Source organism: Dendropsophus ebraccatus, chromosome 5 (assembly GCF_027789765.1).
Source record: "Dendropsophus ebraccatus isolate aDenEbr1 chromosome 5, aDenEbr1.pat, whole genome shotgun sequence".
Classification (NCBI taxonomy): Eukaryota; Metazoa; Chordata; class Amphibia; order Anura; family Hylidae; genus Dendropsophus; species Dendropsophus ebraccatus.
Window position 1 is genome coordinate 6,596,659 of NC_091458.1, and position 27,640 is coordinate 6,624,298.

At 48.8% G+C, this 27,640-nt stretch overlaps 1 protein-coding gene across 1 annotated transcript; it reads left to right on the top strand.

The window, feature by feature from the left end:
- The first annotated feature begins 833 nt into the window (after positions 1 to 833).
- LOC138793985 (indolethylamine N-methyltransferase-like) lies at positions 834 to 27,305 on the top strand. The gene is made up of 4 exons (XM_069972749.1): positions 834 to 1,012; positions 14,741 to 14,895; positions 21,992 to 22,199; positions 26,746 to 27,305. Exons 1-4 carry the CDS (start codon positions 834 to 836, stop codon positions 27,173 to 27,175), a joined length of 972 nt encoding a protein of 323 aa, XP_069828850.1. The 3' UTR covers positions 27,176 to 27,305.
- The last annotated feature ends 335 nt before the right edge of the window (positions 27,306 to 27,640 follow it).

Genomic DNA, 27,640 nt, shown 5'->3' on the forward strand with positions numbered 1-27,640 from the left:
ATGGCTTCCAGCTTGCTCAGCCCTGATTGGCTGAGCTTGCTGGAAGCCATGTGATGCGCTCCAGCCAATGAAAAGGCTGCCGGTGCGCAAGCGCGCTGGCAGCCTTTTCTCTCTCATGGACCCGGAAGAAGGAGACATCGCTGGACGGCGGACGCAGGTGACGGTGAGGCGGACGGCGGGCGAATGGAGTGGCGATCGTCACCGGAGGGATGGTGAGTATGGTGTCTGTGTGTGTCTGTGTTTTTTTTTTTTTTGGGGGGTCCCGCCGGAGTTGTCCTTTAATTTATTTCGGTTCCATAAACCAAGTGTGAACAGTGTAACAGCAGAACGCGCTTCGGCAATGTGCCTTTATCAACTGCCTTGGCAGATGCCTTGGCAGTTGATAAAGGCACATTGCCGAAACGCGTTCTGCTGTTCACTGTTCACACTTGGTTTATGGAACCGAAATAAATTAATATTATATGATGATCAAGTGGTGAGTTGGTTTATGGAACTTGGTTTATGGAACCGAAATAAATTAATATTATATGATGATCAAGTGGTGAGTTGCCGGGATTTCTACTTTTTGATTTTGCTGGGACTATGCTCCTTTCCTCGTGCACCACCCATCTGCCACGGAATGCCGCTCTGATTTTTTGCATACAACATCCATGAGGAAGCACATGGAAAGGCAACACCAACAGGCCTGGAAAAAACGTGACCCCAATACCACCTCCTGTCAGGATGCACCATACACTGCAGATCCCATCATGCAGCATCCTCTCACTGGAACTCAGGGCTCATCAGCCTCAGTTGCCAGCAGCAGCACAGTCTCACTGCCATGTACACCCCTAATGAGGCAGCAATCCCTGACCGAGTCCATGGGCAAACATCAGGTGTACTTCAGCAGCCATCCCATGGCACAGAAACTGGCCGGACACCTGGTTAAGCTGCTGGTGCTTCAGTCCCTGCCTTTTAATGTTGTGGACTCCCAGCCTTTCAGGGATTTTGTGGCGTGTGTGCACCCCAGATGGTGAGTCCCCAGCCGCCACTACTTCTCGAGCAAAGCTGTCCCATCACTGCCCAGTTATGTGAAGAGAAAGGTTGGCGACTGATTGGGACTCTCGGTGTCCAAGACCGTGCACCTGAGTGCTGATGTCTGGTCCTCTAATTATGGGCAAGGCCAGTACATGGCAGTTACTGCCCATTGGGTCAACATCCTTCCTGGAGACCATCAGGAAGTCGGCCCATTCTTGCCACTGTCACCTTTAGGGGGCCAGCAGCGGGTAGCACAAGTTCTGCCTCCACCACCACTGCAGTCCAACCTGACCCAGTGTCTTACCACCGATGTCAGGCCCGTCGCTCTCAGGCTGTCCTCCATTTGGTTAGCCTGGGTCAACGAAGCCACAGTGGGCAGGAGCTCCTCCGGACCATCAGGGAGGAGATAGCTGAATGGCTGACCCCACGTCGACTAACGGTGGGAAGTGTCGTAGCGGACAACGGGAGGAACATTGTTTCTGCAGTTCAGCGGGGAGGGCTGATTCATACACCTTGTATGGCACATGTGATCAACCTCATAGTGCAGAGGTTTCTCCGATCATTTCCTGCACTACATGACCTTCTGAGGATGTCACGTAGAGTGTGCAAACATTTCAGCCACTCCTACGCTGCAAGGAACACCCTGCTCAGAATACAGAGACAGCGCGGTATGCCCCAACATCGGCTAACCTGCGACGTGCCAACCCGCTGGAATTCTGCCCTCCATATGCTCGACCGCCTGTACGAGCAAAGGTCAGCCGTAACAGACTACCTTATGGGGCAATCAGGCAGCTTCACGCCACACTGCGACTTCCAAGTAACACACTGGCAGTACGGGAAGTCTGCCAATTGTTGATCCCTTTTGAGGACGCGACTCTCTTTGTGAGCAGGCAGGACTATGGGATCAACGACATCATCCCACTCCTCCATGTTCTGGAAAGTGCGCTGAGCAACATCATCAGCGAGGATTCCCAGGCCACAACTCCAAGGCTGAACATCGCCTTGAGCCCAGTGCTGGATGAAGTGCAGATGGAGGTTGAGGAGGAGGAAGAGGTCTACGCCCAGCCATTCCGCACACCGCCACCTGGTTTCTCTGCCTCTCTATCACAGGAGGAGATCGAGGATGAGGTGGTAGAGGAAGAGGAGGAAGACCCCAGCAGACCCTGGAACTACACCGAGGACAGTGGAGAGGGGGTCATTGTCCTTGGTGCAGATGGCAAGGTGTCTGCGGGAGTGTGGACATCCGCCAGAGGGACCAATACTGGCTGGCCACCCTGTTGGACCCTCGCTTCCGCCGCAAAATGGCAGAATTCTTCGCGCCATCACAGAGGGAGGCTAAACTGGTGTACTACAGGGACATGCTCACCAGTCAGTTGGTCTCAACTTACCTGCAAGACCAGCCAGGTTCCCAGACAACATCCTCTGGGGGGGAACCAGCGCGCTCCACTCCCACCACCACTAGTGGAGGCATCAGAAGTCGCTACAGCCTGCAAGCCTTCATGAGCGATTTCATGCAGCCAGCTGGTGAAGAAAGGACACAGCACCGGACTCATGGCGTGGACCAGCATGAGCTCAGCCACCAGGTCACTGCCTACCTTGATTCTACCCTGCCCCAAAGTGTCACCGACCCCGTGCAGTACTGGGCAGAAAAACTCGAGATTTGGCCTCAACTGGCAGAGTTTGCCTTGGTTCTGCTGTCCTGCCCAGCCAGTAGTGTGGCGTCAGAGAGGGTATTTAGTGCTGCGGGTAACATCGTAACACCGCAAAGAACGAGGCTCTCTTGCCACAGTGTGGAGATGCTCACTTTTGTTAAGATGAATCGTGCCTGGATTACATCGGATTATACCACCCCCCTGCCTGATGTGAATGACTAAGTCATCAGTCACCTGTCTTGCATGGCAATCCGTGTGTCCAAGAAATTGACCTTAATATCCTAAATATGTGCCCAACGTAAAAATCCGTAATTTAACTTAAGTAATGTTCCCCCCTTAGACCCCAATTTTTTTTTTTTAAAGAAATCACCTTAAAAATTCCCAACTTAATTCGGATACATTTGAAAAAACAGATCCCCATTTCCAAATTTGATGCCCATGGTGTGTTGGCCATTTAACATCTCCACACCAGATTAATGCCTCACACCAGTGCACCGTCCAACCCATACCCCAAGAACAGTAGCAACCCTAAAATAATCCCCATGACTATGCTTCAAAAAGTGTGGATTTCACCTTTTGTGAACTATAGCCGTGGGGTTCTATCCCTGACACCCGTGCCAAGGAACACTACTCACTGTTTTGTGAGCGGGTACTAACTGTTCTTGAGGTATTTTGTGGATATCATGAGAGTAGTGAAATCTTGCACCACAAATCCCGATGGGGTTCTTCTGTGTGCAAAAAATTTCACGCCTCTCATGCAGTCACGCGTGGAATAAGGCTGTCTATGGGGTATATATCACGGAGGCTGCTGTCCTTCAACTGTGATATAAAAAACCATCACAGTTAGTTACAGCAACAAACAGTTGCTGAAAGGCAGGTTATCTTGCCTTCTTTACGGGTGCCATTACAATGGGAGGCTTTTTTGTGGTTCTCTGCTGGCTAAAATCCACAGCGCATCGTTGGCTGATTTTATGCCACCTTCAGTACTATGAGGCTGGGCGCAAATACCCAGTTCAGCGCAGAACTGCGTATGTCCGGCCGGCACCCTAGTACTGAATGCCATTTGGTGAACGGTATAAAAAGGCCCTGTGGATTTTACTCAGCAGACCCGCAGCCACATGTGAAGGTACCCATAGGGTGAGGTTTTTTGGGAGTGACAAAAGCGAGGGTGGGAGGTCACTCCCATACCCCATCACAGGTTTTTCCCCTACCCACTTTAAAAGATAAGTCCAGGCAATCAATAACTTTCTGTACCCTTACTTTACCCAAAAACTTATAAATTGACCGGACTTATCCTTTAAGCCAGCTGGTGACAGAATTTAAAAAACACAAAAGCATACATCCATTGTATTGGATGCTACACCTGGTTAGGACATCAAACTGGTGTTAAGAAAAAAAAAAAAATATATATATATATATATATATACACTCACCGGCCACTTTATTAGGTACACCTGTCCAACTGCACGTTACCACTTAATTTCTAATCAGCCCATCACATGGCGGCATTTAGGCATGTAGACATGGTCAAGACAATCTCCTGCAGTTCAAACCGAGCATCAGTATGGGGAAGAAAGGTGATTTGGGGCCTTTGAACGTGGCATGGTTGTTGGTGCCAGAAGGGCTGGTCTGAGTATTTCAGAAACTGCTGATCTACTGGGATTTTCACGCACAACCATCTCTAGGGTTTACAGAGAATGGTCCGAAAAAGAAAAAACATCCAGTGAGCGGCAGTTCTGTGGGCGGAAATGCCTTGTTGATGCCAGAGATCAGAGGAGAATGGGCAGACTGGTTCCAGCTGATAGAAAGGCAACAGTGACTCAAATAGCCAACCGTTACAACCAAGGTAGGCAGAAGAGCATCTCTGAACGCACAGTACGGCCAACTTTGAGGCAGATGGGCTACAGCAGCAGAAGACCACACCGGGTGCCACTCCGCTCAGCTAAGAACAGGAAACTGAGGCTACAATTTGCACAAGCTCATCGAAATTGGACAGTAGAAGATTGGAAAAACGTTGCCTGGTCTGATGAGTCTCGATTTCTGCTGCGACATTCGGATGGTAGGGTCAGAATTTGGCGTCAACAACATGAAAGCATGGATCCATCCTGCCTTGTATCAACGGTTCAGGCTGGTGGTGGATGTGTGTATCGCCAACAGCCATAGGCCCAGATTCAACAGGTATGACACCAGAGTTGTTGCGTCAATTTGTAAAGCAAGTGCCAGTGAGGTGTAAATTTCATGAAAATTGGACACATATTTTTGGATAATGGAACTGGGGTAAAGCCATCTTGAATCTGTGCCTTGAATCTGTGTACTTTCTTCACCTCATGGATTCTGTGGGTGAGGTTCTCTGTCTATTTTACCATATCCGTATCCTGCTTGACTAGGTGTAATGTTAGAGGTTTTTGGTTTTTTTTAACGTTGACTGTCCTGTGCTGAACTCTACATCAACATGTTTTCATGTTTAAAGAATGATTTTTACAAACGTGCATATCCTTAGCTTCAAACTTCAGTTGTCTGTACTAGGTCCTTCTGGGTCCAAAAGAATTCTACTCCTACTAATGCCCCCACCGTCAATTGTCTATTTGGAAACATACTGGGTGGAATCAAGAGCTGCGGAAGCTGCCATCTCAACTTGTCTGTTTTAACAATACTGGCCTGAGAGCCATCAACTGCTGCCTTCTCCTGCTCCTCAACTGGTCTGTTTTTAATAATACTGACATGGAGTCAATCAACTGCTGCCTCCTGCTTCTCCTTAAGTAGTCTCCTCAATAATACTGGCCTGGAATCAATCAACTGCTGCCTCCTCCTCAAGTAGCCTCTCCTCGATAATACTGGCTTGGAATCGATCAACTGTTGCCTCCTCCTCCTCTAGTAGCCTGTCCTCCATAATACTGGCCTGGAATCGATCAACAGCTGCCTCATCCTCCTCAATTAGCCTCTTCTCCATAATACAGGCCTGGAATCGATCAACTGCTGCCTCCTCCTCCTCAAGTAGCCTCTCCTCGATAAAACTGGCCTGGAATTGATCAACTGCTGGCTCCTCCTGCTCAAGTAGCCTCTCCTCGATAATACTGGCCTGGAATCGATCAACTGCTGCCTCCTCCTCCTCAAGTAGCCTCTCCTCGATAATACTGGCCTGGAATCGATCGACTGCTGCTTCCTCCTCCTCAAGTAGCCTCTCCTTGATAATACTGGCCTGGAATCGATCAACTGCTGCCTCCTCCTGCTCTTCAAGTAGTCTGTTTTTTAATAATACTGGCCTGTAATCGATCAACTGCTACCTCCTCCTCCTCAAGTAGCCTCTCCTTGATAATACTGGCCTGGAATCGATCAACTGCTGCCTCCTCCTCCTCAAGTAGCCTCTCCTCGATAATACTGGCCTGAAATCGATCAACTGCTGCCTCCTTCTGCTCTTCAAGTAGTCTGTTTTTAATTATACTGGCCTGGAATCGATCAACTGCTGCCTCCTTTTCCTCAAGTAGCCTCTCCTCGATAATACTGGCCTGGAATCAATCAACTACTGCCTCCTCCTGCTCTTCAAGTAGTCTGTTTTTAATTATACTGGCCTGGAATCGATCAACTGCTGCCTCATCCTCCTCAATTAGCCTCTCCTCCATAATACTGGCCTGGAATCGATCAACTGCTTCCTCCTCCTCCTCTTCAAGTAGCCTCTCCTCGATAATACTGGCCTGGAATCGATCAACTGCTGCCTCCTCCTCAAGTAGCCTCTCCTCAATAATACTGGCCTGGAATCAATCAACTGCTGCCTCCTCCTCCTCCTCCTCAAGTCAAATCTCCTCAATAATACTGGCCTGGAATGAATCAACTGCTGCCTCCTCCTGCTCCTCAAGTAGTCTGTTTTTAATAATACTGGCCTATAATCAATCAACTGCTCTGCTGGCAGAGAAACTGGAGATTTGGCCTCAACTGGCAGAGTTTTCCTTGGCTCTGCTGTCCTGCCCAGCCAGTAGTGTGGCGTCAGAGATGGTAATCAGTGCAGCGGGTAAAATCGTAACACCACAAAGAACGAGGCTCTCTTGCCACAGTGTTGAGATGCTGACTTTTGTGAATCGTGCCTGAATTAATAATACTGGCCTGGAATCAATCAACTGCTGCCTCCTCCTCCTCCTCCCCTTCAAGTAGCCTCTCCTCAATAATACTGGCCTGGAATCGATCAACTGCTGCCTCCTCCTTCTCCTCAATTAGCCTCTCCTCAATAATACTGGCCTGGAATCGATCAATTGCTGCCTCCTCCTCCTCAAGTAGCCTCTCCTCGATAATACTGGCCTGGAATCGATCAACTGCTGCCTCTTCCTGCTCTTCAAGTAGCCTGTTTTTAATTATACTGGCCTGCAATCGATCAACTGCTGCCTTCTCCTGCTGCTGCTCAAATAATCTGTTTTTAATTATACTGGTCTTGAATCAATCAACTGCTGCCTCCTCCTCCTCCTCAAGTAGCCTCTCCTCAATAATACTGGCCTGGAATCGATCAACTGCTGCCTCCTCCTTCTCCTCAAGTAGCCTCTCCTAAATAATACTGGCCTGGAATCGATCAATTTCTGCCTCCTCCTCCTCAACTAGCCTCTCCTCGATAATACTGGCCTGGAATCGATCAACTGCTGCCTTCTCCTGCTCTTCAAGTAGTCTGATTCCAGGCCAGTATAATTAAAAACAATCAACTGCTGCCTCCTCCTACTGCTGCTCAAGTAGACTGTTTTTAATTATACTGGTCTGGAATCAATCAACTGCTGCCTCCTCCTCAAGTAGCCTCTCCTCAATAATACTGGCCTGGAATCGATCAACTGCTGCCTCCTCCTCCTCCTCAAGTAGCCTCTCCTCAATAATACTGGACTGGAATCAATCAACTGCTGCCTCCTCCTGCTGCTCAACTTGTCTCTTCTCAACAATACTGGCCTGAGAGGCGAGCAATCAACTGCTGCCTCCTCCTGCTGCTCAACTTGTCTCTTCTCAACAATACTGGCCTGAGAGGCGAGCAATCTACTGCTGCCTCCTTCTCTTCCTCGACTTGTCTCTTCTCAACAATACTGGCCTGAGAGGCGAGCAATCAACTGCTGCCTGCTCCTGCTGCTCAACTTGTCTCTTCTCAACAATACAGGCCTGAGAGGCGAGCAATCTACTGCTGCCTCCTCCTCCTTAAGTAGCCTCTCCTTAATAATACTGGCCTGGAATCGATCAACTGCTGCCTCCTCCTTCTCCTCAAGTAGCCTCTCCTCAATAATACTGGCCTGGAATTGATCAATTGCTGCCTCCTCCTCCTCAAGTAGCCTCTCCTCGATAATACTGGCCTTGAAGCAATCAACTGCTGCCTTCTCCTGCTCTTCAAGTAGTCTGTTTTTAATTATACTGGCCTGGAATCAATCAACTGCTGCCTACTCCTACTGCTGCTCAAGTAGTCTGTTTTTAATTATACTGGTCTGGAATCAATCAACTGCTGCCTCCTCCTCAAGTAGCCTCTCCTCAATAATACTGGCCTGCAATCGATCAACTGCTGCCTCCTCCTCCTTAAGTAGCCTCTCCTCGATAATAATAGCCTGGAATCGATCAACTGCTGCCTCCTCCTCAAGTAGCCTCTCCTCAATAATACTGGACTGGAATCAATCAACTGCTGCCTCCTCCTGCTGCTCAACTTGTCTCTTCTCAACAATACTGGCCTGAGAGGTGAGCAATCTACTGCTGCCTCCTCCTGTTCCTCGACTTGTCTCTTCTCAACAATACTGGCCTGAGAGGCGAGCAATCAACTGCTGCCTCCTCCTGCTGCTCAACTTTTCTCTTCTCAACAATACTGGCCTGAGAGGCGAGCAATCTACTGCTGCCTCCTCCTGTTCCTCGACTTGTCTCTTCTCAACAATACTGGCCTGAGAGGCAAGCAATCAACTGCTGCCTGCTCCTGCTGCTCAACTTGTCTCTTCTCAACAATACTGGCCTGAGAGGCGAGCAATCTACTGCTGTCTCCTCCTGTTCCTCGACTTGTCTCTTCTCAACAATACTGGCCTGAGAGGCGAGCAGTCAACTGCTGCCTCCTCCTGCTGCTCAACTTGTCTCTGCTCGCCTCTCAGGCCAGTATTGTTGAGAAATCTACTGCTGCCTCCTCCTCTTCCTCGACTTGTCTCTTCTCAACAATACTGGCCTGAGAGGCGAGTAATCAACTGCTGCCTCCTCCTGCTGCTCAACTTGTCTCTTCTTAACAATACTGGCCCGAGAGGCGAGCAATCTACTGCTGCCTCCTCCTGTTCCTCGACTTGTCTCTTCTCAACAATACTGGCCTGAGAGGCGAGCAATCAACTGCTGCCTCCTCCTGCTGCTCAACTTGTCTCTTCTCAACAATCCTGGCCTGGGTGCAATCAAGTGCTGCCGCATCCTCTTTGTAAACTTTTTTTTTTTCAATATTTTTTCTCACTATTTTGGCACTTTTATTCACTATATTTTATTAATATTATTCCTATTATTATTATTATTATTATTATTATTATTATTATTTCTCATTATTTTTGCACTTTTTTTCCCCCCACTTTTTTCATTGTAATATCAACTGCAACTAAACGAAACTATTCCCTATCACACTCCCACTATTATAGCTGCAATTATTCAGCCGTCAGAGCAAGGTTTGTTTTTGGTTCGGTTCGGACCAATCCAGAACTTTACAAAATTTTGCCGGATCAATCAGAACCGAACTTTTCAAAAGTTCGCTCATCCCTAGTATATATATATATATATATATATATATATAAAACATGCTGGTGCTGCTAGTTCTGTATACAGCTACTGCTCTGTGTGTGTGTGTGTATATATATATATAACATGCTGGTGTTGCTAGTTCTGTATACAGCTCCTGCTCTGTGTATATATATATATATATATATATATATATATAACATGCTGGTGCTGCTAATTCTGTATACAGATCCTTCTCTGTGTGTGTATATATATATATATATATATATATATATATAACATGCTGGTGCTGCTAATTCTGTATACAGATCCTTCTCTGTGTGTATATATATATATATATATATATATATATATATATATATATATAAAACATGCTGGTGCTGCTAGTTCTGCATACAGCTCCTGCTCTGTGTGTGTGTGTATATATATATATATATATATATATATATATATATATATAAAACATGCTGGTGCTGCTAGTTCTGCATACAGCTCCTGCTCTGTGTGTGTGTGTATATATATATATATATATATATATACCATGCTGGTGCTGCTAGTTCTGTATACAGCTCCTGCTCTGTGTGTGTGTGTGTGTGTCCCTGCCCATGTTGCACAGCGCACTCCTTATTTTCTCCCGGTCTCTTGGTACAGGGCAGAGAAGTGGTGGCGGCCAGGAATCACATAAAACTATTAGTATTACTACTAAGGGTCGGGCTGGTGGGTGTGAGGGGGGCACTTCGGCTTTATCTCCAGTGTTTGGGGGACGTCAGGCGGTGTGGACATGCTTGCTGAGGATGGTGCAGCTGGTACTGTAACATCTTCCCTTTGTGGCCCTGTTGCTCAGGAGTGGGAATGTGAGACAGAGACAACTGAAGCAGAAGAGGTAGCAGAAGGAGTCTCTAATGTTTCCTGGGTTTTCAGGTGTCTGGTCCACTCAAGCTTGTGCTTTCCCTTTAAATGTCTGGTCCTGCAGGTGCCGCTCAGATTATTAAGATGTATGCCAGGCTTCAGGCCCTGTCGGCACAATGTGCAAACCTCTTGATTGCTAAGTCCTCAGGGCCTTGGCTTGAAGTGGTGCCTATTTATTCTCAGGCTGTGTGCACACTATGGTTAAACCCTCTCACTACAATGGAGTGTGGAAGATAAATATATATAGAGACACAAATAGTATATATTGAATGATAGATATTATGTTTGGTATAGATAGTAGCATTCCCCTAATCACAGCAGTATATTCTCTATATTCTCTAATAACCCGCATGCATCATATGTCCTGGGGGGAGTTACTCTGGGAGAGTCGCTGATGGAGAAGGATCTGGGTGTACTTGTAGATAATAGACTACAGAACAGCACACAATGTCAGTCAGCTGCTTCTAAGGCCAGCAGGATATTGTCATGTATATAACAGGCCTGGACTCTCGGGACAGGGATATAATATTACCGCTTTATAAAGCTTTGGTGCGGCCCCATCTGGAGTATGCCGTCCAGTTTTGGAACCCGATTCATAAAAAGGATGTTCTAGAGCTGGAGAGGGTACAAAGACGGGCAACTAAACTAATAAGGGGAATGGAGCGTCTTAGTTATGAGGAGAGATTAAAAGAATTACATTTGTTTAGTCTGGAGAAGAGACGTTTAAGGGGAGATATGATTAACTTATTTAAATATATAAATGGCCCCTACAAGAAATATAGGGAAAAGATGTTCCAGGTAAAACCCCCTCAAAGGACAAGGGGGCGCTGGAGAGACAAGGGGGCGCTACCTCAGGCTGGAGAGACAAGGGGGCGCTGCCTCAGGCTGGAGAGACAAGGGGGCGCTGCCTCCGCCTGGAGAGACAAGAGGGCGCTGCCTCCGCCTGGAGAGACAAGGGTGCGCTGCCTCCGCCCGGAGAGACAAGGGGGCGCTGCCTCCGCCTAGAGAGACAAGGGGGCGCTGCCTCCGCCTGGAGAGACAAGGGGGCGCTGCCTCCGCCTGGAGAGACAAGGGGGCGCTGCCTCCGCCCGGAGAGACAAGGGGGCGCTGCCTCCACCTGGAGAGACAAGGGGGCGCTGCCTCCGCCCGGAGAGACAAGGGGGCGCTGCCTCCGCCCGGAGAGACAAGGGGGCGCTGCCTCCGCCTGGAGAGACAAGGGGGCGCTGCCTCCGCCCAGAGAGACAAGGGGGCACTGCCTCCGCCTGGAGAGACAAGAGGGCACTGCCTCCACCCGGAGAGACAAGGGGGTGCTGCCTCCACCCGGAGAGACAAGGGGGTGCTGCCTCCGCCTGGAGAGACAAGGGGGCACTGCCTCCACCCAGAGAGACAAGAGGGCACTGCCTCCGCCTGGAGAGACAAGAGGGCACTGCCTCCGCCTGGAGAGACAAGGGGGCGCTGCCTCCGCCTGGAGAGACAAGGGGGCGCTGCCTCCGCCTGGAGAGACAAGGGGGCACTGCCTCTGCCCGGAGGGACAAGGGGGCACTGCCTCCGCCTGGAGAGACAAGGGGGCACTGCCTCCGCCTGGAGAGACAAGGGGGCGCTGCCTCCGCCTGGAGAGACAAGGGGGCACTGCCTCCGCCTGGAGAGACAAGGGGGCACTGCCTCCGCCTGGAGAGACAAGGGGGCACTGCCTCCGCCTGGAGAGACAAGGGGGCACTGCCTCTGCCCGGAGGGACAAGGGGGCACTGCCTCCGCCTGGAGAGACAAGGGGGCACTGCCTCCGCCTGGAGAGACAAGGGGGCGCTGCCTCCGCCTGGAGATACAAGGGGGCGCTGCTTCCGCCTGGAGAGACAACGGGGCACTGCCTCCGCCTGGAGAGACAAGGGGGCGCTGCCTCCGCCTGGAGAGACAAGGGGGCGCTGCCTCCGCCTGGAGAAAAAAAGGTTCAATCCCCGGAGGCGACAAACCTTCTTTACCATGAGAACTGTGAATCTGTGTCACCCCAGGATCTGGTCACAGCAAAAACAGTAGAGGCTTCAAAACAGGAGAGACAAGTTCTTAGACCAAAATAATATAAATGCATATGTATAGAACCTATCACCCCTCCCCCTTCCCTGTATGTATAGAACCTATCACCCCTCCCCCTTCCCTGTATGTATAGAACCTATCACCCCTCCCCCTTCCCTGTATCCATCCCCTCCTTGGTTGAACTTGATGGACATGTGTCTTTTTTCAACCGTATTAACTATGTAACTATGTAACAAGGTCAGTTTGTATACTTATGAAATGGAGCTAAGATGACTGCCGGTACCCCTAGTGTAGACCACGACATAATGCCCAAATTACCTACCCATATATTTTCTCTTGGACTACATTAAAGGTAATAATAATAACAGGCAACTTTTGATGGGTGGGGGAAGGCCACAGCTTGTTTATTTACTAATTTTTTCAACCATGTGTACAAAAATTTGGGAGGGAGGACCTTGCGCAGTATCTTCTTGCGAGGCTACCTGCATGCCAGGCCACCGCTCCTGCGGTGGGCATGTCCTCGTTGGTCCGTCAAGGTACCTCGCCGACCCTTCACCGTCCTCCCTCGCAAGGTCCTTCCCCCGCCAAGCTGTGACAACAAAAAGGACATTTGAAGTTGAACAAACAACTAGGCGTATACGCCACCAACATAAATGCGAACAATGAAAAAAGGAGTGGGTGGGTCTGTGGGTCAATGATCTACTCTGCCACTGGACACTGGACGAGTGGCACGTGACTTCCGTCCCTGCTCTGAAGTAAGTCCCTGTGGGCCCGCCCTACAACCAATCCCAGAGCGCTACCTGCCCCTATTTTTGCATGTGGTGCTCCCCTTTGCTCCCCTGTCCCGTAAGTCACAGGAATAGTCAATGCCCCAAAACACCCCCCCCCCCCCCCCCTCTGACTGTGATTACATAGCAGAGTCCTCCTCCGGACGCAAAGAATTGAGGATCAAGGACCGCTAGCCACCACAGAGGATTAGGACAGCGAACCAAGTATCATTCTGTATATGGGAACAACAGACAAAAACTGCTGTATTACCGGAGCACATCAGGACCCTGCTATGTAATCACAGTCAGAGGGGGGGGGGGGGGGTTCATCTTAGCTCCACTTCATAAGTATACAAACTTACCTTGGAGAGTATACTGCTGTGATTAGGGGAACGCTACTATCTATACCAAACTTATTATCTATCATTCAATATATACTATTTGTGTCTCTACATATATTTATCTTCCACACTCCATGTAGTGAGAGGATTAACCATAGTGTGCACACAGCCTGAGAATAAATAGGCACTACTTCAAGCCAAGGCCCTGAGGACTCAGCAATCAAGAGGAGCGCGATCAGATACCTTGTTTTATATTGTTACATGCAGGTAGTAGCTCTACACTGATACGCAGCCCCAAACATAGAGTGGTCAGCGCTATATAGTGCACCATTTTGTACTTCAATTACAATGTGCAAACCACCTGTGTGTTGTGAGATGGCTTTGGTGTGCTCAATCCCTGGGCACGGTTGCCAGTACCAGCCGACCAACTGGCTACAAGCTGAGGATATGTCCACCACCTCTTCCTCAGGACTCTCACAGGCTTCAGTTCATGTAGGTTCCAGGGCCTTGTCACCACCCCGTGCATTGTCTCCCTCCTCATTGCTCATCCATCATAAGTCGCAGATCTCCGCTGCGGTGGTTCCCTGTCCATGTGCTTCATCCTCTGACAGAAGTGGTCGGGCATCAGTGCACTCAGGTTCGCAGCTTCTCCATGGTGTTGGCCAGCCGTAACTCCTGCTAACCAAGGCTACGTCCCTTATATTTTGCACACTTGATTATTGGAAACACTGACATAGTGAGCGTGTAACTCACAACTGCCTAACAACTGCACCGACTGCCTAACTCCACCAACACTTGGATAAATTGTCCACAGGCCTGTAGGCATAACTCTGGGAACACACAGGGAATTATTGTGACCGGCCGTGAGCCCAGCTCTAAGCACCATTTTCTGACTGCTGGCGCCATGTGGTACTGACCCAGTTATATTGGTAAGCTCACCTGGCCAGATAATACCTCACTATGGTCCCAGAACACCAAACATCTGAGGTCAGCTGAAGTCGTGGTATGAGGTCATTTTCATATATTGGGGCATCTAATGGTCCTCCAGTATCAAGGGGTCTGGGCCGCAATTGACTCGTTACAATGACTCGTATTGTATTGTATTTACCTGATTTACTTTAACTGACACATGATCACCTGACCTCCTCCTGTGTATCTGAGATGTGTATTATGGGTAATTTATGTGAAAATTAAATACTATATATATATACACACACAGAACTCATTACCTAATCACATGCTCCGTGTTGAGCGTCTTATGACATCTACAAATATTGACTCACAGGGCTTTATAAACCCAATGGCCAGATCCTCATCATCTCACATACAGGATGGACGGGAGCGACAGCGAGATCCACCTCCATCAGAAGGAGTTCAGTGCCAGAGACTTCTATGACACTTACCTCTCTGCTAGTTCCCACCCTACACTTCTCGATGAGTTTATCTACTTCCCCATGAGGCAACTCTACAAGGAAATGTCGGCAGGTAGGTTCCTAATGTTACCTCCTAGGGTCAGGCTGCACCCAGACAGGCCCCCCAGGATGGAGCTGATTATAAAGGGTCCTGATGCCTGACCCCACATCCCCTAGAGCAGCTCGAAGAGTATGAGCAGTGGCGTAACGACCACGGTCGCAGCGGTCGCCGCCGCCGAGATCGGGCAGCTACCAAGGGGGGGCCCGCGAGGCCCCCCCCCTTGCCACCACACTGCCTCCCTTTGACTCCCTCTTGTGACCGCAAGCAGTGATTTGCTTGTGGTCACAAGAGGCTCGGGACGATGGTACTTCCGGCACAGAGAGCGTCTATAACAAGCGCCCGCTGTGCCGGAAGTAACATCCCCGGCGCACACAGAGCTCAGTGTGTGCTGTCGGGGACGGGACAGAGTTGGGGAGCCGCACGTCAGCCGGGGACCGGACTGCAGAAGAGAAGATCCACGGCGGGGGAGCGAGTTGTCAGGTGAGTTGTGTGCTGTGTTTTTTTTTTTTTTTTCTTATATGCTTTGCAAAATAAGGGGGCTTAAATGGGGGGGAGGCAGCAAAAGGGGGCTAACATGGGGGACAACAAAAGGGGGGCTAACATGGGGGACAACAAAAGGGGGCTAACATGGGGGGCAACAAAAGGGGGCTAACATGGGGGGCAACAAAAGGGGGCTAACATGGGGGACAACAAAAGGGGGCTAACATAGGGGGGAACAAAAGGGGGCTAACATAGGGGGCAACAAAAGGGGGCTAACATGGGGACAACAAAAGGGGGGTAACATGGGGGGGCAACAAAAGGGGGCTAACATGGGGGGGCAGCAAAAGGGGGCTAACATGGGGGACAACAAAAGGGGGCTAACATAGGGGGGAACAAAAGGGGGCTAACATAGGGGGCAACAAAAGGGGGCTAACATGGGGACAACAAAAGGGGGGTAACATGGGGGGGCAACAAAAGGGGGCTAACATGGGGGGGCAGCAAAAGGGGGCTAACATGGGGGGGCAGCAAAAGGGGGCTAACATGGAGGGGCAGCAAGAGGGGGCTTACATGGGGGCAGCAAAAGGGGGCTAACAGGGACAACAAAAGGGGGCTAACATGGGGGGGAAGCAAGAGGGGGGCTAACATGGGGGGGGCAGCAAGAGGGGGCTAACATGGGGGGGCAGTGAAAGGCGGCTAACATGGGGGGGCAGCAAAGGGGGCAAAAATGGGGGAGGGGCAGCAAGAGGGGGCTTACATGGGGGGGCAGCAATAAGGGGCTAACATGGGGGGCAGCAAAAGGGGGCTAACATGGGGGGGTAGCAAAAGGGGGCTAACATAGGGGGGGCAGCAAAAGGGGGCTAACATGGAGGGGCAGCAAGAGGGGGCTAGCATGGGGGGGCAGCAAAAGGGGGCTAACATGGGGGACAGAAAAAGGGGGCTAACATGGGGGCAGCAAAAGGGGGCTAACATGGGGGGCAGCAAAAGGGGGCTAACATGGGGGAGGGGCAGCAAAAGGGGGCTAACATGGGGGAGGGGCAGCAAAAGGGGGCTAACATGGGGGAGGGGCAGCATAAGGGGGCTAACATGGGGGACAACATAAGGAGGCTAACATGGGGGGAAACATAAGGGGGATAACATGGGCGGCAACATAAGGGGGACAAAACAGGGACATCTATAAGGGGGAAACATTGGGGGCCATCTATAAGGCGGGCTACACGGAGGAGGGGCGTATACAATAGGGCATGTACTATAGTGGGATCACATAGTGTCAGGGTTACCCACTAAATGAGGGTGTAAAGGGGCCAGTACAGATGTGCAGTGTGTATAGAGATGAGGGTGGTGACAGAGTGAGGAGCCTAATATGTCTGTCTGGCAGATTCTGTGGATTCGTGGCTCGGAGAAGTTCTCATAATGGCCCAGGACAGAAGAAGATGAAAAGGGAAGAACTCCGATCAGAGAGGACGTCCCCTGTGAGTCACTGGATAAAACTGCACTGTAATGTATATGGTGTACAGAGCCTGTGTAGAGCTCTATATGACTGGATGCGGTGACAGTGAGTTGTGTACAGTGGATTATTTAGTAGCAGCGGTGGTGTTAGTCAGTATGCAGTGGTATTAGTATGTGGTGGTAATATTTGTTACTTGTAATCTGGTACAGTGTTTTATTGGATTTAGTATACTGGATAACAACATGGTGGTGATGGTAATATTTGCCCCTTGTGTACTGGTATTATTGGTAATATTGGTCTCAGTATACATAATATATATGGTGATAATATTTCCTATATACTGGTTTTATTGGTAATATCGGTCTTGAGATATACCAATAGCATCACTTGGTTGAGGAAGGGGGGGCCCCAAGTTGACCTCTTGCACCAGGGCCCAAGAGACATTAGCTACGCCCCTGAGTATGAGGAACCTAAAAGTGTACCTGAAGTTCATCCTTTCCTTTAAAATGTATGCCCAGTGGGCCCTGGCATCTGTCCTAGGTTGCCCGGTGATGATGCCAGCCTTACATCTTTACAAGCAGGAAAACTGTTATGAAAATGCATTGTAGTTGGGCGTCTTATGAATCACACATCGTGACCAGGTGACCAGGTGACCTTTGAGGTGTTAATGAGGAAAACAAAACAGGTGAACAGCGCCCCCTACTACAAGGTTATATGGTTGTCTAATGTGACACTTACTAGTATCACTTCTCTGGGAATACAAATCTGTCATGTAGGTGTAAATGTTCCTGTTCCAGTTGCCATCTTCACCTAAGACAGATCTGGTTCCGGTACCATGTGGAGTTCAGGCAGGTTTTGCCCAAGTCTCCAGTTCTCACTGAGAGGGTAAATAATTCCTCTCTAGAGATCCTGATCCTAATCTGAGAGGTAGGGATGGTCCGAACCTGCCGAGGTTCGGGTTTGTATGAACCCGAACGCTCGGCATCAGACTCCCGCTCTCTGCCCGCTCCACGGAGCGGGCGGATCCAGCGGGAGGAACTCCTGGAAAACTGGGATACAGCCTATGGCTATGGCTGTATCCCAGGTTTCCAGGCGGTCCTCCCGCTGGATTCGCCCGCTCCACGGAGCGGGCAGACAGCGGGAATCATTACCGAGGGTTCGGGTTTGTACGAACCCGAACCAAACTCGATTCGTACCATCCCTACTGAGAGGGTAAACTGGCTGGAGAAAAGAGGAATGGGCTGAGCCAGGACTCTCCTGCATCACTGATCGGTTTATGAGCTTCCAGCTAGAGTTATCACCTAGTTGCTTCCACATCACCCCCGTCTAGCTAAACGCCCTGCTATAGGGATATGTGCCACATCTTACCTGTAAGTAAAGTCAACATAAAACTGCCGCTCACTGGATGTTTTTTCTTTTTCGGACCATTCTCTGTAAACCCTAGAGATGGTTGTGCGTGAAAATCCCAGTAGATCAGCAGTTTCTGAAATACTCAGACCAGCCCTTCTGGCACCAACAACCATGCCACGTTCAAAGGCCCTCAAATCACCTTTCTTCCCCATACTGATGCTTGGTTTGAACTGCAGGAGATTGTCTTGACCATGTCTACATGCCTAAATGCACTGAGTTGCCGCCATGTGATTGGCTGATTAGAAATTAAGTGGTAACGTGCAGTTGGACAGGTGTACCTAATAAAGTGGCCGGTGAGTGTATACACATATATATATACATCTCTGCTAGTTATGTGGTAACCCAGGGGTGCTAGATTTACTTGTGGAACATGTAGAATTGTAATGTCGCCCCGCTGGAAGGAACGACCGGTCACTTGCCAGATGGTACTGTGTGACTCCACTAGTGTAGTGGGTGGTCGAGATAAAGCTCAGCAAGGTGTTATACTGTCATGATGCCAGTGCCGGTTGGGCACACAGGTATGGTGGCACACCTGCTTTTAGTTTAGTGAGGCTGGCTATACCCTTTCCTGTGTGGTCGGTGACCTGTCGGGATGTGATGGGTCCCATGGCCGTTTATCACGGTGGTCCGGAGTGGAGCTGTGACCAACCCAGAATATTGGTACCGCCACCCACAGAAAGGGGAGATGACCAAAGGAAGGTGCAATGGCTGTGTAGGTGCTGGGATAGGAATCACAGAGTCCAGTTAAATTAAATAAACTCTTATTTACTGCCAGAATACTTGATACAATGATACACAGTGAGGTTCAGCTTGATAAGTTTCTTTAGACCTTAGAGACAGGATCTGTGCTGAGAGCTTAGAAGGAAGATGTCGAGAGAGTCTCAACCCAAAGTAGTACTATGCTCTCCCGGAACTTCAGGGGTAGAATAAGAAAAGTACTTGAAAGTAGAGAGAATACTTGTGCCTGTGTTTTGACTCTTTTGGTCTTTGCACCACCTATAGCCTACACCCGCGCTGCTAGATAGTGTACGTAGGCTTCTAGCAACTATGCTCTATCAGTTCCTCTTTCTCCAGGATACTGTCCTGCACTTTTAGACGTGTTCTCTGTGTTGGCTGGGATGATCCCTGACTTGTCCTCTTTAAGTTCACGTTCAGCACTGCATAGTGTGTCAAAATGCTGCTTTCAAGAAAGAAGTGATCTCTGGTCCCAGGTGCGTGTGTCTACTACCACAGCTCAGACTACACTACACTGGACTAGTTGTGTTAGTCCCGTAACAGGGGACCTGGCATAGGCCAGGGCACAACTTGACCGCTATAGGGAGCATTTTTGTTTGTGTCCGTCCTATACAGAATCCAAAGGTGTGGCTACACTTCCTCTCCCCATGTGACAACTTCCTACAGCATCTGTAAAGGGTGCTGTGAGTGGGTGAGAAGAGGGTGCAAAGAAAAGAGAAGGATAGAGATAGGTAGAAAAGAGAAAAAGCTCTCATTGGTGCACAGATCACAGAACCAATAACCCTTTAGACACCACAGCTGTGCAATACTTAGGCATACAGTACATATACTAGCGACATCTAGTGGCAACATCTAGTGGTCCTCCAGTGGCCCAGTCTGACACTGTCCGTCAATGCTGGAAGAGATCACAGATTGCCAGGTGCAGTAGTATGAGCCCCTAATTTGCACAACTAGACAGAGCTAGTCCCTCAATTATGGAAACTAGCAGCAGGCAGTGAGGCACATAGGCTAGTAGAACTTCTCCAACCCCTTAAAATACATCCTTGTTTAGACTTCAGAATACTTGAGAGTGATAATCCCCCACAACGTGAACAGGTAGAATGCCCTGGACTGTGATAGTTACCCCTTTAGAGCTCTAGCAGGCCATAACCATAATCTCCCTGAAATATACACACCATCAGTGCCGACCTACCTATATACATATAAAAGCAGTGGGAATCAGGTTCTGGGACACTATGCAACTGTTTAAAGAGCCACTGACAAGGGACTGTGACCTGTTTCCACCATCCATCCAAATTCTGTAACTTTGCTAGCTTGAACTTTAAGAGGAGTTATTATCTCGATTTCTGGACAAAGTAAAGAATTTACAGTAAGATTGGGTAAGAGTAAGAGAGTGCAGACCTTCTGTATCTCTTTATATCATTAGGACTGTCTGCCTTGGTCATTATGTGGCGTGTCTCTTATTGTATGGTGCACTGATGGTATTTGTGTCAGCTCAGCCAGTGATGTTATAGTCGTGCCGCTTGTCCAGCACACAGGTGTGATGTTGGTACCTGCTTGTTGTATGGCTGGCTGTGTTCCCCAGATGGTCGGTGACCTGCTGGGTTGTTATGTGTCCCTTGGGTTCTTGTCCCGGTAGTCCTGAGTGGCAACTAACCCACCCAAACTGTTGGTACCGTCACCCACAGAAAGGGGAAAAAATGACCCAAGGTGGTGTGTGTGTGGGTGCTGGTGTGTATGGAAGATGACAGAGTCCTGATCGTATAAAAATATAATATAGTTTTACTGTAAGGCTTTTAAGAATAACAGTACACATTTTCACAAGTAGATAAATCTGTACACACTGGAGTGCTTGATCTGGAGGAGATGCTTGAGTATAGCATGAGAGAGAGGTAACTGTAGCAGTGCTTGTAGAGTAGAGTAGAGGAGTTGGCCAGAGGAACCCCAACCCAGTGTAGCAATGTACTCTGCCAGAACCTGGACATATCTTCAATAGTGAAGTATTAATTGTATAGACATTTGTCTGACCACCTTCTGCCCCCTGGTATCATTGAACCTGTCCCAGTAGGGTAGTACAAGCCCCAGCCGTGGTTATCTGGGTATAGCTAGGTGTCTGAGGTGTCCCAGTTACCTGCACTGCGCAATAGGATACGTAGGCCTTCAGTACTGGCTGCTTTGTCTTATCAAGGCTTGTTCCTCTGTAGTCAGGATACTGCTCTGCTCTTTGTAGACATGTTACTAGCGTGGGTCAGGGTGTTCCTTGGTTACCTCTCAAAGTCCAGGCTCTTCTTTGGTGTGCTTAGCACTGCATAATAGGTATAGTAGTAGTGATAAAAAAACTGATTGTCTCTTACTGCATCTGTACACTTAGGTGACTAGACTCAACTGAACTGCTCTTCCAGGGGTCCTGGCATCAGCCTGGCCCTGGATTAACTACAGCAGGAATGGTGGTTTTTGTGTCCTTCCTCTGTGAGAATCTGGATAAGACTGAGACTACTCTGCACTTCCTCCACCAGTATAAACTCCTCCTACAGGGCCTTGTAGTGTGCCTCTCTGTGAGTGGTGGGGATGAGTGTGTGCAGGAGAAAGGAGAAAGGCAATAGGTAGGAAAGGGCACCTCCTGTTGGTCAGCACAAAACACATGGTACAGATAAAACATTAACCCATTACTACCTTCAGTTGTGCAACACATATAAATATAAAATGCTGACACCTAGTGGTGAAACTTTAGAATACCTCATCACCACTTTAACCTGAAAGAAAAGAAAAAGCTTTTTTGACAGGTGCACAGGACAAGACAAACACCAGTGGTGGGACACCGATATTGCACCCAAAAAGCCTATTAAGAAGCAATGATCATCCATTCCTCTAGTGTATATTACCTGCTTCAGTCTATTCTCCTTCAGACTCTAATAACTACTGTAGGGAGCAGTACACCTGTGTTAAATCCATATATTGTATAATAAGTATTTTCATCATGGTCTTATCACGCAGGTCATACTCCGTGTATATAGTCATTCATCTCTTGCTTTACAGGTCACATTCAGGGCAGAACTTTACTACAATTCAACCCTAGTCCTGCCCCATACAAGCTGCTGGTTTGCTGTGAATTTTTTGAAGAAATCAACGTCCTGGAACTCACAGATGAATGTTCCCTGGCGCTGAGAAAATGGCTGAAGAAAGATCCGGAGGCCCTGGACTGGACGCACATGTCACAGTATGCATCGTCACTGGAAGGAAGAAGGTAAAGTGATGCCATCGGAGACTGATCTCAACCTTCATGAGAAGGGGGCAAGAGGTGGGGCAGGAGGTGGGTCTCATCGTCCAACATAGACGTCAATAAGAACTAATAAGTCTAGATTAGGAATGAGCGGACCCTTGGAAGTTCGGGTCTGACAAACCGGAATTAACCCCAACTCATCCTCGAATTTCATTAATGTTAAGGGGAATCCGAATTTTTGGGCTGTAAAATGGGGGAAGGGAGGGATAGAGGGCTGAATTGAGAAAATGGAGATAAAAACAGGACAATTGCTCAGCAAAGAGAGGTGGGGAAAATACTTAAAATAATAACATAAAATTCTAATAAAATAAAGAAATAAATTAACTGGAATAATAATTTGGAAAGAGGAGGCAGAGGTCAAAGTGGTCAAGGTGGAAGTGGCCACGTAGGAAGAAGATGCAGAGGGCCATGTGGACGAGGTGGAAGTGGACACGTAGGAGGAAGATGCGGTGGGCCAAGTGGACGAGGTGGAAGTGAACACGGAGGAGGAAGATGCAGAGGGCCATGTGGACGAGGTGGAAGTGGACACGTAGGAGGAAGATGCGGTGGGCCAAGTGGGCAAGTTGGAAGTGGCCACCTATGAGGAAGATGCAGAGGGCGAGGTGGAAGTGAACGCGTAGGAGGAAGATGCGGAGAGGCCCTCTGCATCTTCCTCCTACGCGGCCACTTCCACCTCGCCCACTTGACCCTCTGCATGGATGTAGCCATATGGGTGGATGAGGAGGATGAGGAGGTACTGGTGGGCATTTGTATGATGTCTCCTCAATCAGGCACCAGGACCGACAAGTCGTGTGGGATCGATGCTTGGTTAATTTTTAGGAATGTAAGCTTGTCCGGGTTGGCTGTGGATAGATGGATCTCTTTATCAGTGATGACACCCCCTGCAGTTCTACATATCTGTTCAGACTGATAGCACTTGGGCTGTGGCCTCTGTAATCTGCTGTAGCTTGTCGGCCATCTTGTCACCATGTGTGCTCTCACTTCCTTTTTCCAGTAGGCAGACATTGGATGGAACAGTAAGTGGCCACCACAATGCAGACTCCAGAAGTTGTGTCGGGGTCTAGTGTTTTCCGTACAACAAAGGGGCAAGTCTCACATACTGGCTGAAAGTCTCTGGCACACTTTTGGTTACTCATTTTGACAGATATGAGTAGAGATATCCGTCAATTCTGATCGAGTACACAGAGGGGCAAATCCAGTAGTATGGGCCCCAGGTTTGAATGGCAGAGCTGACTCCTCAACGTATGCCAAGGAAGCCAAGCAAGAAACAGCCGAGCACATCAGCAAATAGCAATTTCTCCAACTGCTTCAGATAGGTCCTTGTGCAGACAGGTAGGACTTGACAGTATCCTCCTCCACTCCAAGTGCAGGTCCAAGGGCTAATAGTCATAAAAAATATCATAAAATGTATTTAGAGAATTATGTCAGCGACACAGCGCGTTTCGAGACCGGTCCAGTCTCTTTATCAAGTGTCTAATACCATATGATATCTAATACCTTATGGTAGTAGACCCTTGATAAAGAGACCGGACTGGTCTCGAAACGCATTGTGTCACTGGAATAATTCTTTTAATACATTTTATGATATTTTATATGACTATTACTCCTTGGACCTGTGCCTGTTTTTCCCGCCTTGGAGTGGAGGAGGATACTGACGGTCTTTAATCCCTGTGGCTGTGGTTCATTCACATGCTATCAGCAAGAGTTGGGCCTTACACCAGCACAACCTATGTGTTCTATGTGCTTTTTTTCACCACTTCAGCCCTGTCTGAATTACGCTATGGAGAGCTGTCTTATATTTTGTTTCTAGGTGGGACTTGAGACAGACATGTGAGTGAAAATACTCTCAGCATGGACAGGTCTAGGGGGCACAGCTGTGGTAGTTAACTCCTTGGAGCTTTAGCAGGCCATAGCCTGGCTTTAGGGGCCTTGAAGGATACAGAACCTCAACATACACTTCTTTACTTCAGGCTCTGGCCATAGGACCAGGCCCCAGGCTTAGTTACCCTCAGTACACTCTGCTGTGGTCTCTTTACACTGAAGCCCACCTGGCTCTCTCCACCTCTACTAATAGACTCCAAAGGGGGCTCCCTATTGGTGGAGGTAGCTAAGCACAGGATTGGCCAGAACTGGAGGGAAAATATTGCAGGGCTGTGATAGGCTCAGAGATAGGGAGATGGCTGGCAAACATCCCCTCAGGTACAAGCTGTTACATACACAGTTAACCCTTTTAGCTACTCCAACATATGCTTGCTGTACCTGAATAGAACCCCTTCACAAAAACAGCAGTTGTACTTACTTTGTCTGCAGATTAACCTCTTAGACCTGAAATAAAGATGACAGTAGTGCCGTCCTGGACATATATACCTCAGCAGCAGAGGTCATGGGTTCTGGGACACTGCAGCCTGGCCTCACCATTTGGAGAGGGGTATTGGGCCTACTAAATGATGCTGTAGGCCCTGGTAGCTCCTTGAACCAGAGAAAGGTGTTACCTATGGGTGTGTAGCAGGCACAGTTATACCACGTCCAGATCCTCTCCCTGCAGCAGCTCCATCCCCACCGACAACCCACGTCCCTTCTTTAATGAGCACAGTAGTCAGTGGCTAAATGGCGGATTTATGGGCCACAGCAGTCAGTGGCTAACTCATCGATGTACTGGCCACAGAAGTGACCTAACCGCTGTATCTTAGCAATGAGTGTCCTGAAAGGGCAAGTAGTTAAGATTTCCAGTCCTAACTGTCCCAGGCTAGCAGAAGCACCCTACTCTAGTGTGCGGACCCTACTCTAGTGTGCGGACCCTGCTCTAGTGTGCGGACCCTGCTCTAGTGTGCGGACCCTGCTCAAGTGTGCGGACCCTGCTCTAGTGTGCAGACCCTACTCTAGTGTGCAGACCCTACTCTAGTGTGCGGACCCTACTCTAGTGTGCGGACCCTGCTCAAGTGTGCGGACCCTACTCTAGTGTGCAGACCATGCTCAAGTGTGCGGACCCTGCTCAAGTGTGCGGACCCTGCTCAAGTGTGCGGACCCTACTCTAGTGTGCGGACCCTACTCTAGTGTGCGGACCCTACTCTAGTGTGCGGACCCTACTCTAGTGTGCGGACCATGCTCAAGTGTGCGGACCCTACTCTATTGTGCGGACCCTACTCTAGTGTGCGGACCCTACTCTAGTGTGCGGACCCTACTCTAGTGTGCGGACCCTGCTCAAGTGTGCGGACCCTACTCTATTGTGCGGAGCCTGCTCTAGTGTGCAGACCATACTCAAGTGTGCGGACCCTACTCTAGTGTGCGGACCCTACTCTAGTGTGCGGACCCTACTCTAGTGTGCGGACCCTACTCTATTGTGCGGACCCTACTCTAGTGTGCGGACCCTGCTCAAGTGTGCGGACCCTGCTCTAGTGTTCGGAGAAGAGGCGCCAGGACCCGTTACCAGCCTGTCCACACTGTGTCCATACTAGGCAGGGCTGTGATGGCTGTGCGAATGCCCACAGCAATAAAGCAGATTGATTGGCTGCTCAGCAGTCATTCAACAAACTTTATTCTTATTACGAACACCGGACCCAGACAGATTGCCTCACCTAATTCTGGGAACCCCAACGCAGAGATTCAGGCATGGACAGTACGCTCATCCATGGCCTAGATCTTTTGTGGTGCGCTGTACTTTTTGCATCAGCTGGTCATGCTCTTCTCCCCCATGTAACTGGATCCAGGACGTATCAGCAGCCATGTTGTCACATAGTCTTTAGTCATAGTCAACCAAATTATATACAAATACATGGCCCCTGCTATGACTAAGATCCTGGACTCCTCTCCATGTATACTCCTCTCCATGTATACTCCTCTCCATGTATACTCCTCTTCATGTATACTCCTCTCCATGTATACTCCTCTTCATGTATACTCCTCTCTATGTATACTCCTCTCCATGTATACTCCTCTTCATGTATACTCCTCTCCATGTATACTCCTCTTCATGTATACTCCTCTCCATGTATACTCCTCTCCATGTATACTCCTCTCCATGTATACTCCTCTTCATGTATACTCCTCTCCATGTATACTCCTCTCCATGAATACTCCTCTTCATGTATACTGCTCTCCATGTATACTCCTCTCCATGTATACTCCTCTCCATGTATACTCCTCTTCATGTATACTCCTCTCCATGTATACTCCTCTTCATGTATACTCCTCTCCATGTATACTCCTCTCCATGTATACTCCTCTTCATGTACACTCCTCTTCATGTATACTCCTCTCCATGTATACTCCTCTCCATGTATACTCCTCTCCATGTATACTCCTCTCCATGTATACTCCTCTCCATGTATACTCCTCTTCATGTATACTCCTCTTCATGTATACACACCTTACAGAGGGATAAACTGCATTGTGAGCCCAGCTGAACCTGGGAAGCTCCGGGCATCTGTAGAAATACATTCCTTGCTTCTTGACTTTTCATCGCCCCAATGTCAATTATTCCATTACCTTTTTTTATCTTTTGCCTTTTCAGCGATGGGTGGATAAAGAAGGAAGAAATACTAAGAGAGCGATTTAAGCGGGTGATAGACTGTGACATCGCCGCCGACCCCCTTGTGGCCCCCGGCACTCTTCCTCCGGTTGATTGTTTGATAACCACCTGTGGATTTGAAGTGATCAGCAAAGACCATGAAGAGTTCCGGAATAACCTGAGGAAGACGGCGGCTCTGCTGAAGGTCGGCGGCTACTTGGCTATATTTGTTCTCATAAATGCAAAGTTTTACAAAGTTGGGGAACCTCTGTTTCATGTTTTATGTTTCAATGAGGATTTTCTGAGGGCGGCTCTTATGGACTCCGGGTATGTCATTGAGAGTCTGGAGAGCAGACCACGTGTAGACTATGGTGGCTACATGATCTTTGATAGCCTGGTGTACGTCAGGGCTCGTAAAGTAAGAGAGGTGTAAAATTTAAATTGCTTCCATTTTACATTGCTTGTCGAAAAAAGATGATGTTTTTAATTGGGTTACAATGTTTTATTATGTAAATGTTTCACATTGTGAGATCATAGAACGGACTGAGATGAATAAATCTTACGGGAGACATCACAGTATACAAAATGTGAGTAATTTATTAGGCTCCTCTCCTCCTCCTCCTTTGCTCTAAACTCACTCCGTATGACTACAAAACTATAAGTCCATCTTGAGAGAAGAGAAAGAATCACTTAGGGATCTGGTTATAGCTGCCCATAGAAGTCTATGGAGAAGGAGGTGGTGGTAGGACAAAGGTAGATAGACCCAGAGAAGCTGCTGGAGAGGGTCCTGAGAGACAATCGGTACTCACGGTAACAAGTCGACCTTGCTGTGATAAGTGGAGCGGCACATATAGAACTACTTGCCACCAGCATATTAGCAGATAGAAGCCAACCTTGG

What these genes read in the sequence shown, in the direction of transcription:
- LOC138793985 (XM_069972749.1), top strand. Translation starts at nt 834, where the DNA reads ATGAGGCAGCAATCCCTGACCGAGTCCATGGGCAAACATCAGGTGTAC. An exon ending in GCGTGTGTGCACCCCAGATG is followed by an intron (nt 1,013 to 14,740) that starts GTGAGTCCCCAG and finishes TCTCACATACAG; the next exon opens with GATGGACGGGAGCGACAGCG. An exon ending in CTACAAGGAAATGTCGGCAG is followed by an intron (nt 14,896 to 21,991) that starts GTAGGTTCCTAA and finishes CTTGCTTTACAG; the next exon opens with GTCACATTCAGGGCAGAACT.